Below are 12,225 nucleotides of genomic sequence, written 5' to 3'. Positions count from 1 at the left end.
CCTCCATCTTGGCCCCTGGAAGCACCAGCCACCAAAGACCACCACTACTGGCAGAAGCCTCACAGTTTGGCACATTTATAAAAGATGTAAAACAGGGTGGGGTGGGAGGAGACAGAAGCATGAGGTGTCCAGAGTGGCATGACAGACACCAGACATGCACCGTGCACTTAAGCCCCCTCCTCCTAAGCCCCCCTTGCCAGACCCAGCCCAGAGCAGCACCCTCCACCCCATCCCCTGCCACTACCCTTGGGCTGGTGGCTTGCAGAGGACAGGGGACCAGAGTGAGGACCGCTGCAGTCTGCCCCATGGACAAGGACAAGAAGCCTTAGATGAGTCTGGCTGAGAAGTGGAGGTGATGGGGGAGGAAGGCAGACCTCCTCCACTTAGACATGCAGGAGAGTGGCCCATAGGACCCCAGCAGTGGGTGAGGAGGTGGGGCCACCCTTGGAGAAGCCCTACCAATCAGAAATCTAAGGCAAGGGTCCCAAGGTCCCCTCCAAGCCCACCCCTCCACACGCACACACACAGGCGACACACTCACAACCCTGAGCACAGCCCAGTGGGGCTCACACTCGCGTCCCTCAGGAACTCCTGGGGAGCTTGGGAGGGGCTCTCTCCTCAGGCCAGGCCAAGCCTGAGCAGGTCCTCCCATCTGGTGGCCAAGCCATCCCTCTCCAGGGTGGGGAAAGGAACAGCCAAAGGGCACAAGGCCAGGTGGGCTGAGCCTCGGCCCAGCAGGCTTCCCCAAGCCGGCAGAGCTGGTGACCGATGAGTGTAGGCGGGCAGGAGCAGCTGGACTGCTATACCCGCACTGGAGGCCCAGAGCAGGCCGTCAGCGGGCCCCGGGACCCGTACTCATAGTCCGCATCTGTGGGTGAGGCCATGAAGGAGCTCAGAGAGCTCCCAGTCTGCCGATCCCGGAAGCTCTGGATGTAACTCTGTGGGAGAGGAAACACAGGTGTGAGAGTGCCACTGCGGACCCCTGCCCTGAAAGCCACCCAGGCAGATGGCCTCAGCCTGCACCATCACAAGCCTGAGACCCATCCCGGTCCTCTGCCGGCCTGGGACCTCACTACCCCCAGAGTCCACAGCTCTGTACCCTTCCCTGTACCATGCCTCATTAAAATCCACACCCAGGTCACCTCTTCCCGTTACCCATCAGGCCCCTAACTACGGGGGTTATGGTGGTGGACAAGTCCTAGGCCTTCTAGACAGTGAGCAGCCCTGGGGAAGGCCAAGTCCAGCTTGGACAGAGAGTCCAACACCCCCTTCTCCCCACTTGGGCTGGAGGGAAGGGCTCGGGGTGCTCACCGGGGAGAGGATGTCTCCATTGAAGCGCTTGATGGGCACTGGCCTACGCCGATAAGCAGGGTCAGGGGGCCCAGGCCTCGGAGGAGCCCGAGAGCCTCTGGGGAGAGCCCTTGGGGGTCTCTTTTTGCGCCGCTTCTCCTTGCGTTCTTCTTGCTGCCGAATCCGCATCAGTTGCACACGTCGGCGCTGCCGGCTGATGACCACTGCGAAGGGTGGGGAAGAGCAGGCTCTCAGAGGCCCACGTAGGCTCCCAGATTCCCCTGGTCTGAAACCTCTCCTCCTTTACTTTCCTGGTCTCCCACTTGCCAGATAGGGCTTCCCATAGGTCTTTTCTTCCAAAGGTCTTTAGGGAAGATTCCTAGGCTCTAGGTACCTCTTCCAGGCTGCTACCCTACCCCTCTCCCAGTCTGGAGCCATAGGTGACTCACCTAGATTGGCCAACATCATCTCTAAACTGGACAACTAAGCTGCCTCCCCACTGGCTCCCCTTCTACACCTGCCTTCCCTGATGCTTTCTACACTCAGCAGCCAGAAGATACTTAATTAGTTTATATCCTTCCTGCTAAACTTCCAATGGCATCTCACCAGCCCTCTAATAAAATCCGGAGTCCTCATTATGTCCCACTGTGGCCACACAGTCGCGCCCCTCACCCCCCACTCCCACCCCACCTCCTCACCAGGCCAAGCTCATTCCCTCTCAGGCTCTCACCCTTGCTCTTCCCTCTTCTCTAGCTCTTTGCATGGCTGGTGCCTTATCCTTCAGGTCTCTGCTTAAATGTCACCTCTTCCATGTGACACCCCTCCTTGGCCACCCTGTCCATACGTCACATTATCCTGCACACCTCTTTCATATCAGTCCACACAATGGGAATTATCTTGTTAGTCTGCCTATTGTCTGTCTCCCTCACCCTGAATGTAACCCTGGAAGGATGGGGGCCTTTTCCGTTTTTGTCTCTGTTGCATTCCCAGATGCCTGGAAGGGGCTTGGCACAGAGCCGCTGTTCCATCTGTTGTTGTGGCATGGATAGTGGCACTGAGGTCCTGCTTTCCCAGACCCTGAGCCAGTCAGCTCTCTGTAACTCAACTGAGGCCTTCTGCTGCTGGTGCCTACAGCTCCGTCCCCCCACCCAACCACCCATCTCTGTCATGCCCACCCTGGCATGTACCCTCTCACCTTCCGTGTGGGAATCCCGCTCGGCCGTCACCCGCCACTGCACCAGAACGCCCATGAGGCTGAGCAGGGGCCACAGTGCCAGCAGGGCCCAGCTCCGCCAGCAGAGGGGGGGTACAGGGGCAGCCCGCAGACGCTCCACTGCATAGCGCGCCAGCAACAGCAGCTCGGCAAAGTAGTCCGCAGCCGTGGCGATGAGCGCGGCACCGGTCACCGCGGTGGCCAGGGTGGTGAGTGGGCGGGGCCAGCGCAGAGTGAGCAGGGCGCAGAGCAGGCCGCCCCCCAGCAGCAGCCCCAGGGGGCCCCAGACGGAGCCCGGCTGGTAGTAGGGTGCGGAGCCCAGCAGGGCGGCAGCGGCAAGCAGAAGCCCAAGCAGCAGGCCCACCAGGAAGAGGCCCACACTGCGCACCAGCATGGCCACCAGCCCACAGAGCAGCCCGATGCCCAGCGCGATGCCTGCGCTTGCCCCAGCACTCAGCTGCGTCTCCAGCACCCGCTCTCGGTAGCACAGCAGGAAGATGACCACCGAGCCAAACAGCAACCCGGTGAGAAAGAGTACTGCCTTGAAGCAACGGTAACCTGGAGGGAAACAGGGGCTAGTGAGAGGCCAAAACAAGGTCATGGGGCTGGAGGTAGGAGGTCGGAGGGGTCAAGAACAAGGAATCACAGGGGAACCAGAGGCAGGACACTAAGCTCAGAGAATTGGGGGTCACTGGGGTCCTGAGGGCAACAGTGAAGGGACCACTGGGGTCAAGGAAGGTCAGAGAGATAGGTCATTGGGAGTCTCTGGGAAACAGACAGTCATTGAAAGGAATGTTGGGTTTTTGAGATAGAGATAGTTCATTGTATCAGTTACAGGGTCACTAGGGTCTTTGGAATCATAGAGGTCAGAGAGAGAGGTCACTGGGGTCACAGATAGATGATCAATAAAATCCCTGGAGTCCTTAGGGTGGGATTGTTCAGAGGGATGAGGTATTTGGAAGTCAGAAAGAACTTGAGAGATGAGGTCACACAGGTTCAGAAAGATGAAGTCTTTTCAGGTCAGGGGAATTGACAGATGTGGGATCATTGAGCGTATTAAAGGGTTTTTGAGAGAGGGTAATAATATTGAAGCCAGAAAAAATGGAACCATTGAGATCATGGTGGGCGCAAACAGACAACGGGGTCATAGGGATTCCCCTGTGTTAGGAGTAATAGAGCCAGAGGGATGGGAGGTAATGAGATAGCTTGGTGGGGGGTGTCAATAGGGTTCACAAGGAGCCATAGGGAGTCAAAGAGGTTTATAGGGCAAATAGTGGTGTGGAGTTTCAGAAAAATGGAGGTTATAGGGCCATTAGGTCCAGTAAGGGTACCTGGAAGTGTGAGGGACCCGGAAAAGCTGAGAAGATGGAAGTCAGAGATGGGGGTCAAATGATCAGGGAGAGCCAAAGAGAAAGGTTATAAAAAGGAGAATCAGTGCCAGGAATGAGAGGAAGCACTGGAGTCTAGGAGGTTCTAGGATCAGGAAAAGGAGTAGGGCATGCACAATGTCTCAAAGGGTCCAAGAGCCTGAGATTGAGAGTCTCCAAGAGCCACAGGGCAGGGAAGCCCAGGAGAAGGGTTGGCAGGCTGCACTGGGCAACTGTAGAGGGATTGGGTATAAATAGTGGAGGGGGTGAGGTGACACAGACTCCTTGGAGACCCAGAATGTGTCCTGAACCTATAGAAGGGCTCTTCCTCCTGCCCACTCTGCAATTGTTCAGCCCAGAGTTTGGAGGTGGAAGGAGAGGGACCATCTGGCTTCCATGCCTGCCTACTACCCAGCCATTCTAGGGGGAGGTGTAAAGGCTGCAGAGCATAAGTCCTGCCCTATTTCTGCCCAACCTGGAACTCAGACCTCCAAGCTTCCTTTGCACTTCATCCAGCCACCTGTAATGCTCTGCCTGGAGGCTTTCCCTGGATGCTCAGCCAATAAACCTCACTTCCCTATCTGGAGTTCTGTACTTCTTGCTATAGAGTCACTGGGCACCTACTCCACTAGACCATCTGGCACTTTGGTGCAAATTAGAAAAAGTTGTGCCTTCCTCTAGGCAAAGCAGCCTTGCACCAAGCTCTAGAGTTTGGCAAGTGGAGCATGGACTTGCCTTTCAGTCCCCACTTGCCTATCCAACCAAACTCCCTCGTGTCCTGGACAACCATCCACAGCAGCACTGATTACTGGAGCCTGCCGGTATATATATCTCCATGTATGTGATCACCATTTAGCTCCCTCTAATATGTATCGCAGGTATGAATGTGCCAGAAGTCTCTCCCTCATTAGACATTATGCCCTGTGGTAAGGGACCATGTTAACTCACCCTTCTAAATGCTTTTGGTGCCTACCTAGAATAGTGACCCAAACACGTCTTCACCACAATAGCTATTATTTATTGAGTGCTTATTATTTTCACAACAACCTCGTGTGAGACAAATATCATTGTTTCCACTGTTCATATGAGAAAACTGAGGCTTAAAACAGTTAATGTGCCCAAGGCATTGTAATTAGTAAAGTGCAGAACCAGGTTCAAATCCAAGCACACCTAATTCAAAACCTGTGTTCTCTAGGATCTAGAGTCTAAATGATCTACAATCATGTACGGGATTGAAAAAAGAGAAAAGACAGATAGTTCATGGTAAAGTTCCAAAGAAGGTTTGAGGTGCCTCAGAAAAATAACTTGGGGAAACAGCAGGGGGCCCAAGTAAGGAATGATGGGGTCTTACCGAAGAAGCAGTAGACGACTCCAAACAGACAGCACATGATGCAGACGAGCGCCGGCAGTGCCTCGTACCTGCGCTCCAGGGGCTGTTCACAGGGTGCTCCCCAGAAGGCATCATCTGGCTCCGGGGGCAGCAACTGGAACCGAAGTGTTGCCACAGTGCCCGGCATAGTGCTGGGAACAGAAGGGAGTCACCCTCCCACGTCAGCCTGACAGAGAGGAAGTTGGGGGTCAAGGAAGAGTCCTGGGTCTCCACCAGGATGAGGGTGAGATGGGAGTGGAGAACTAGGCAAAGATACAGTGGACAAAGGAGTGGTGCCCACATTACACAGCTCTGGAAGCATCCCTGAAGTAAGGGACAAAAGACAAAAGAGGGGGAAAGTGCATGGCTAGAGGGAGCTGGGATGAAGAAGTTAAAAGGGGGACTAAGTTGGGGGGAGATGAGGGCAGCGTGCTGCCGGTGAGGAGGCAGCCAGGAGACTGGTCTGTGGGCGGCTAAATCTGGGATTATCCAAGATCTACCTGGGCTGGAGGGGACCTGAGCTTCTGAGCGAAAGAGGCTGTGCAGGGGCCGGAGGGGCCGCGGTCGCCGGGCGCCAGAGCCTCCAGCTGACTGGGGTCCGGTAAAAGTCCGCGGTGAGGGGAAGGGGGCTGCTGGGCCGGAGGGACCGGTCCCTGCGCGGCGGCGACGCCGCTCCGCCTCCAACACCGGCTGGCACTCCAGTCCCGCGACGTCCGGGGACTTAGGCTGGGCCTGGGGAAGGGAAAGAAGCAGGAGCAGGGGCTCGGGCTGCCCCAGAGCCGCGGCCCCATGCCCTGAGCCCGCCCGCGGCCTTTGGTGCTGATGGACAGCTCCGGCCTCTCCTCCTTACGTCACTCAGGGCGCACCATCCAGGCAGGGGCGGGCTGCTTCTGACGTCACACGGGACGCACCAACCACGCCGGGGGGGAGGTAGGGGACTCCGCCCCCGACGTCTGCCTCTCCCTCACTGAGGAGGGGGCACTTCCGGGGGTCCTTCCCCTTTAACCTCCCCCTTCTCCTCCCTCTCCGGTAGCTGGAGCCCGAGACCCCACCCCGGGGGCGGGGCCCTTCCAGTGACACGTCGGACAGCGGCGGCCTCAGCGGAGGCTCCCGCGCCCAGCGCCGGGACCCTACGCGGTACCGAGCGGCAGCTGGAGGGGCACAGGAACGCGGCGCAGGGGATTCCGCTCCGGCGGCTGGCCCTGCTCGGCGGGGAGGGAGGGGGCCCGCCCGCCCGCTTGGCTTGGGACCTCCGGATCCGCCCCCTCCCCGGTCCCGCCCCTTCGAAGCCTCCTCTTGCTGCTCTGGGGCTGCTCCAGGGCCGGGGGCCCGCTGTCCGGGCGCCATGCGGGCATCGCTGCTGTTGTCGGTACTGAGGCCCGCGGGGCCCGTGGCCGTGGGTATCTCTCTGGGCTTCACTCTGAGCCTGCTTAGCGTCACCTGGGTGGAGGAGCCTTGCGGCCCAGGGCCGCCCCAGCCCGGAGATTCTGAGCTGCCTCCGCGCGGCAACACCAATGCGGCGCGCCGGCCCAACTCGGTGCAGCCCGGAGCGGAGCGCGAAAGGCCCGGGGCTGGTGCAGGCGCCGGGGAGAACTGGGAGCCGCGTGTCTTGCCCTACCACCCTGCACAGCCTGGCCAGGCCGCCAAAAAGGCCGTCAGGTAGGGATTGGATCCGCCTGCCCCACCCCCTGGGAACCGGCTGGGATGGGTGCGCAGAGGAGGCCGCCTGGGGCTGGGTCAGGCCCCGGAAGGAAGGGTCTGACAAGCCAGGAAGTCTTTGGGCTCCGATCATTTCCGATGGCCCTGCTCCCTGGGAAGGTTTGGAGGCTCCATCCAGACTTGGGCAGAACTCACTCGCCTCTGACCTAAACCTGCTTAACCCCTTGTACCCTCAAAGGTCTTCAGAGCTCACTGACTGGGTGTTAGGTTTAGAGAAATGACTAGTATATAGAATGGGTGCATTGAGAGAAGGAAAGAGAAACGAGAGACCTAGGATTTATCTGTGGGGCTTCCCTGGTGGCTCAGCAGTAAGAGAATTCACCTGCCAATGCAGGAGACCTGGATTTGATGCCTGGATCAGGAAGATCCCATAGAGAAGGCAGTGGCAACCCACTCCAGTATTCTTGCCTGGGAAATCCCATGGACAGAAGAGCCTGGCAGGCTACAGTCCATGGGGTCATAAAGAGTCAGATATGACTTACTGACTAAATAACAACAAGGATTTACCTGTATCTCCTGTTCCTGGGTGGGCATCTGGGAAAGAGGGAGGTTTGTGGGGAAAGGATGGTGTACCCATCCCATTAATGCCTCTGCCTATGAGTTGAAATAATTTCTCCTAAGTAACACTGAGTTCAAATTCCAATTCTTCAACTTACCTTCCGTATTATGGAAGATAAGTTTCTGGAACCCCTGAGCCCCCCCAAACACATTCACTATGCCTCAATGTCATCTATCCCTTTACATCATTTCTGTGATGTATTTGTGGTATAATGGCATATTCTTTAGAAATAAGTATGTACATGATGTGTGCAGTACCTGTGTGCCAAGAATTTGGCTAAGTGCTTTAAAGGGATGCATTTTACGTTATGTATTAAAGGATACATTATGCTTTAAAGGATCTCATTTTACAGATGAGGCTACCCAAGGTTTGAAAGTGAAAGTGAAAGAAAAGTCGCTTCCAACTCTTTGAGACCCCATGCACTGTAGCCTACCATACTTCTCTGTTCATGGGATTTTCCAGGCAAGAGTACTGGAGTGGGTTGCCATTTCCTTCCCCAGAGGAACAGGGACTGAACCTGGGTCTCCCGCATTATAGGCAGACGCTTTACCATGTGAGCCACCAGGGAAGTCAAGGTTTAGGTGGGTTAAATAACTCACTCAAAGACTCAACTACTAAATAACAAAATAGAGAATCAGACCCATAATATATCTCTCGTATCTGCATGGATAATACTATCTCCGTTTTAAAAGCACTTGGGTAGGTAAGGACAACAATTCCCTTAAATCCTCGTGACCCCTAGAAGAGTTATTCTACCATAAATGAGGAAACAGGCCCATGGAGGACATGACCTGCTGAAGCCTATGTATGCTACCCTCTGCCTGCCCTACTTGTCTTTTTGATAACCTTGTGCCATCTTTCCCCCACCCCAGGACCCGCTACATCAGCACGGAGCTGGGCATCAGGCAGAAGTTGCTCGTGGCAGTGCTGACCTCACAGGCCACGTTGCCTACGCTGGGCGTGGCCGTGAACCGCACACTAGGGCACAGGCTAGAGCGTGTGGTGTTCCTGACAGGCTCGAGGGGCCGCCGGGCGCCACCAGGTATGGCCGTGGTGACACTAGGCGAGGAGCGGCCCATTGGGCACCTGCATCTGGCACTGCGCCACCTGCTGGAACAGCACGGCGACGATTTCGACTGGTTCTTCCTAGTACCCGATGCCACCTACACTGAGGCGCACGGACTGGCGCGCCTAGTCGGCCGCCTCAGCCTGGCAGCCGCTGCCCACCTCTATCTGGGCCGGCCCCAGGACTTCATCGGTGGAGAGCCTGCCCCAGGCCGCTACTGCCACGGGGGCTTTGGGGTGCTGCTGTCGCGCACACTGCTGCAGCAGCTGCGCCCCCACCTGGAAGCCTGCCGCAATGACATTGTCAGTGCGCGCCCGGATGAGTGGCTGGGCCGCTGCATCCTTGATGCCACCGGGGTGGGCTGCACTGGCGACCACGAGGTAGGAAGAGAAGCCACCCCACTGGTGCCTCCCATCTGGGTGTGTGCACTTCCCCCTGAGAGGCAGAGGGGGTGGTTGGAGATATAAGCCTGGGTTTCTATGCTGTTTTGTCATTTTCTATCCCTGTGACCTTGGGTAAGTTACTGAATGTCCTGAGCATCCTCATCCATACCAATGGAAATAATTATTTCTCAGGCTTGTTATAAGGATTAGAAAAAATAAGGGAGGCTTGCACATAGTAGGTGTTTGGTATTGGCCATTATTATTTTATTTGAGCCCCTGGACAGCTCTGAGATAGGACACATGCCTGTTTCACAGATGAGCTGGCAGAGGCTTACCCAAGGTCACACAAGCTCCCAACTGGTCAAGGTAGGCCGACACCCACAGAATTCTGACCCCAAGTCCACAACAGGTCATAGGATGGAGAGATGAGACACACAATATTGGGGGGGGGGGGGGGAGGGCACTGTCCCTTCATATTTCCCACTTCCCTTCCTCTCCCCAGGGGGTCCACTATAGCTACCTGGAGCTGAGCCCTGGGGAGCCCGTGCAGGAGGGGGACCCTCGTTTCCGTAGTGCCCTGACTGCTCACCCTGTCCATGACCCTGTGCACATGTACCAGCTGCACAAGGCTTTTGCTCGAGCTGAACTGGAACGCACATACCAGGAGATCCAGGAGTTACAGGTATGGTCTGGGCTGGGGGTGAGGGGTAGGGAGTTTGGGGGGTGAGGAGTTAGGAGTAGGTGGGTGTGGAGGGTAGGAGGTAGAGGATAGGGGGTAGGGGGTGAAGAGTGGAGAGTGAGGTTTCCTAAGAGGTCTCAGAGATCCCAGGAAAATAAAAAAAATTAGCACAAGAATCAGAGCATCCCTGCTTTCTGGTACCTGTCTGCTTCTACCTTTTCTGAGGAGCCTTTCCAATTTAATTCTTAGGCTGCCTCCCACCTGGGTAAAGGACAGGTAGGAGCATTGAGTGGGCCGAGTTTGGCAAGGGACTGGGGACCTGTGCTGAGTGCCACGTGCTGCCTGCCCAGCCTCCTGGCTGCGTGCTGGCCCCGGTGGTCCGCGCCTGGCTCATGGCCTCTTTCTCCAACCCAGTGGGAGATCCAGAACACCAGCCGCCTGGCAGCGGATGGGGAGCGGGCAGCCGCCTGGCCAGTGGGCATTCCAGCACCATCTCGCCCCGCCTCCCGCTTTGAGGTGCTGCGCTGGGACTATTTCACAGAGCAACATGCTTTCTCCTGCGCTGATGGCTCCCCGCGCTGCCCGCTGCGTGGGGCTGACCGGGCTGATGTGGCAGACGTTCTGGGGGCAGCCCTGGAGGAGCTCAACCGCCGATACCACCCAGCCCTGCGGCTCCAGAAACAGCAACTGGTTAATGGCTACCGGCGCTTCGATCCTGCCCGGGGGATGGAGTACACGCTGGACTTGCAGCTGGAGGCACTGACCCCCCAGGGGGGCCGCCGGCCCCTCACCCGCCGGGTGCAGCTGCTACGGCCACTGAGTCGCGTGGAGATCTTGCCCGTGCCCTACGTCACCGAGGCGTCGCGTCTCACTGTGTTACTCCCACTGGCCGCAGCCGAGCGTGACCTGGCCCCTGCCTTCCTGGAGGCCTTCGCCACGGCGGCGCTGGAGCCTGGCGATGCTGCCGCAGCCCTGACCCTACTGCTACTGTATGAGCCCCGACAGGCCCAGCGGGCGGCCCACGCCGATGTCTTTGCCCCCGTCAAGGCCCATGTGGCAGAGCTGGAGCGGCGTTTCCCCGGTGCCCGGGTGCCCTGGCTCAGCGTGCAGACAGCTGCACCCTCACCACTGCGCCTCATGGATCTCCTCTCCAAGAAGCACCCGCTGGACACGCTGTTCCTGCTGGCCGGGCCAGACACGGTGCTCACGCCTGACTTCCTGAACCGCTGCCGCATGCATGCCATCTCTGGCTGGCAGGCCTTCTTTCCCATGCACTTCCAGGCCTTCCACCCGGCCGTGGCCCCACCCCAGGGCCCGGGACCCCCCGAACTGGGCCGCGACACAGGCCGTTTCGATCGCCAGGCGGCCACCGAGACCTGCTTCTACAACTCTGACTACGTGGCGGCCCGAGCACGGCTGGCAGCGTCCTCGGACCAGGAGGAGGAGCTGATGGAGAGCCTGGATGTGTACGAGCTGTTCCTGCGTTTCTCCACCCTGCATGTGCTACGGGCGGTGGAGCCGGCGTTGCTGCAGCGCTATCGGGCACAGACGTGCAGCGCGCGGCTCAGCGAAGACCTATACCACCGCTGCCGCCAGAGCGCGCTCGAGAGCCTCGGCTCCCGCACGCAGCTGGCCATGCTGCTCTTTGAGCAGGAGCAGGGCAACAGCACCTGACACCTCCCTGCGCCCCCGGAACCGGGCAAGGCGGCGCCCCGCCCCGCTCCTCCCCCAGCCACCCGGAGCTACCTGCCAGACTCGCAGGATAGGGCTGGCCGCAGCCCCAGACCCCAGGGCCCCCTCTCTCTGGCTTGGGGTCGCCCTCGGGCTCAGAGCAAGCCTGGGAAGAGGTACCCTTGGAGCCACCTCTTTCTGCCCCAAATCTCGTTTCCCTGGCCCCTTGACGCTGCTGATTCAGGCTGTGGCCTCCGAGTATTTATGCAGTACAGTCTGCCTGACGCCAGCCCCACCTCCTAGGGTCAGCCCAGGGGGCCTGGGCTGCAGATGAGTTGTTGGAGAAGGGTAGCTGAGAGAGGAGGGTGGGGCATCTCCCATCTTCTCCCCTCTGCATTCCTGAGGAAGCTCCCTGACTTTAATAAACTGGCTGAGTGTGGACTAGTGGTGCTTGAGTCTTTGAAAGATGGGTGTGGGGGCAGGGAGGACTGAGGATGGAGGCTCCCTGGTGCTGGCTGGGGCCAGGATTTCCTCTTCCAAGAGACCGAGTCATGCGTGTGCCCTGCCACGCCCCAGCTCCCAGCTTAGTCACATATACACACAGAGAATTCTTAATACCTCTTTATTCCCAATTTTGTCAGCACTTTATAAAACCAGATCGGAAGCAGAGAGGCCTGAGGAAGCCCCCTTTCCCACCCCCAAGCTCAGCCAAGGTCTGGAAGAGCTGCTGCTCCCTGTGGCACAGGCTTTGGGGAGTGGAGTTGGGGCAAGGGAAACTGGGAGCTGGGCCAGGCCGGCTGGATCACCCACTCTCCTGCCAAAAGAGGAGCTGGGTCTGGAGCGGGGCAGGAAGCAGGACCAGCCCAGCTGTCCTGGGTCCTGAGGGGCTTGCCCTCTCCTGCTGACACT

The 12,225-nt window shown here is 58.1% G+C and overlaps 2 protein-coding genes across 4 annotated transcripts; one reads left to right on the top strand and one right to left on the bottom strand.

The window, feature by feature from the left end:
* Window positions 1-64: 64 nt before the first annotated feature.
* Window positions 65-6,279, bottom strand: TMEM198 (transmembrane protein 198). Of its 3 annotated transcripts, none has more exons than XM_025278334.3 (6): window positions 6,090-6,279; window positions 5,740-5,971; window positions 5,222-5,426; window positions 2,486-3,061; window positions 1,312-1,514; window positions 65-938 (listed from the first exon to the last, which is right to left on the bottom strand). In XM_025278334.3, the coding sequence occupies exons 3-6, from the start codon at window positions 5,385-5,387 to the stop codon at window positions 801-803; spliced, it is 1,083 nt and encodes a 360-aa protein (XP_025134119.1). In that variant the 5' UTR covers window positions 5,388-5,426; window positions 5,740-5,971; window positions 6,090-6,279; the 3' UTR covers window positions 65-800. The 3 variants fall into 3 exon arrangements, with proteins under 3 accessions (XP_025134119.1, XP_044793808.1, XP_044793806.1); XM_044937873.2 differs by having other exon boundaries at window positions 5,222-5,391; XM_044937871.2 differs by lacking the exon at window positions 6,090-6,279 and having other exon boundaries at window positions 5,222-5,354; window positions 5,740-6,083.
* Window positions 6,280-6,366: 87 nt separating this feature from the next.
* CHPF (chondroitin polymerizing factor) lies at window positions 6,367-11,757 on the top strand. Its single transcript, XM_006058947.4, has 4 exons — window positions 6,367-6,898; window positions 8,390-8,963; window positions 9,469-9,648; window positions 10,060-11,757. Exons 1-4 carry the CDS (start codon window positions 6,585-6,587, stop codon window positions 11,317-11,319), a joined length of 2,328 nt encoding a protein of 775 aa, XP_006059009.2. The 5' UTR covers window positions 6,367-6,584; the 3' UTR covers window positions 11,320-11,757.
* The last annotated feature ends 468 nt before the right edge of the window (window positions 11,758-12,225 follow it).

Source organism: Bubalus bubalis, chromosome 2 (assembly GCF_019923935.1).
Source record: "Bubalus bubalis isolate 160015118507 breed Murrah chromosome 2, NDDB_SH_1, whole genome shotgun sequence".
NCBI classification, from domain to species: domain Eukaryota; kingdom Metazoa; phylum Chordata; class Mammalia; order Artiodactyla; family Bovidae; genus Bubalus; species Bubalus bubalis.
Note: the sequence above shows the minus strand (reverse complement) of the source record. Positions and strands in the feature narration are given on the sequence as shown.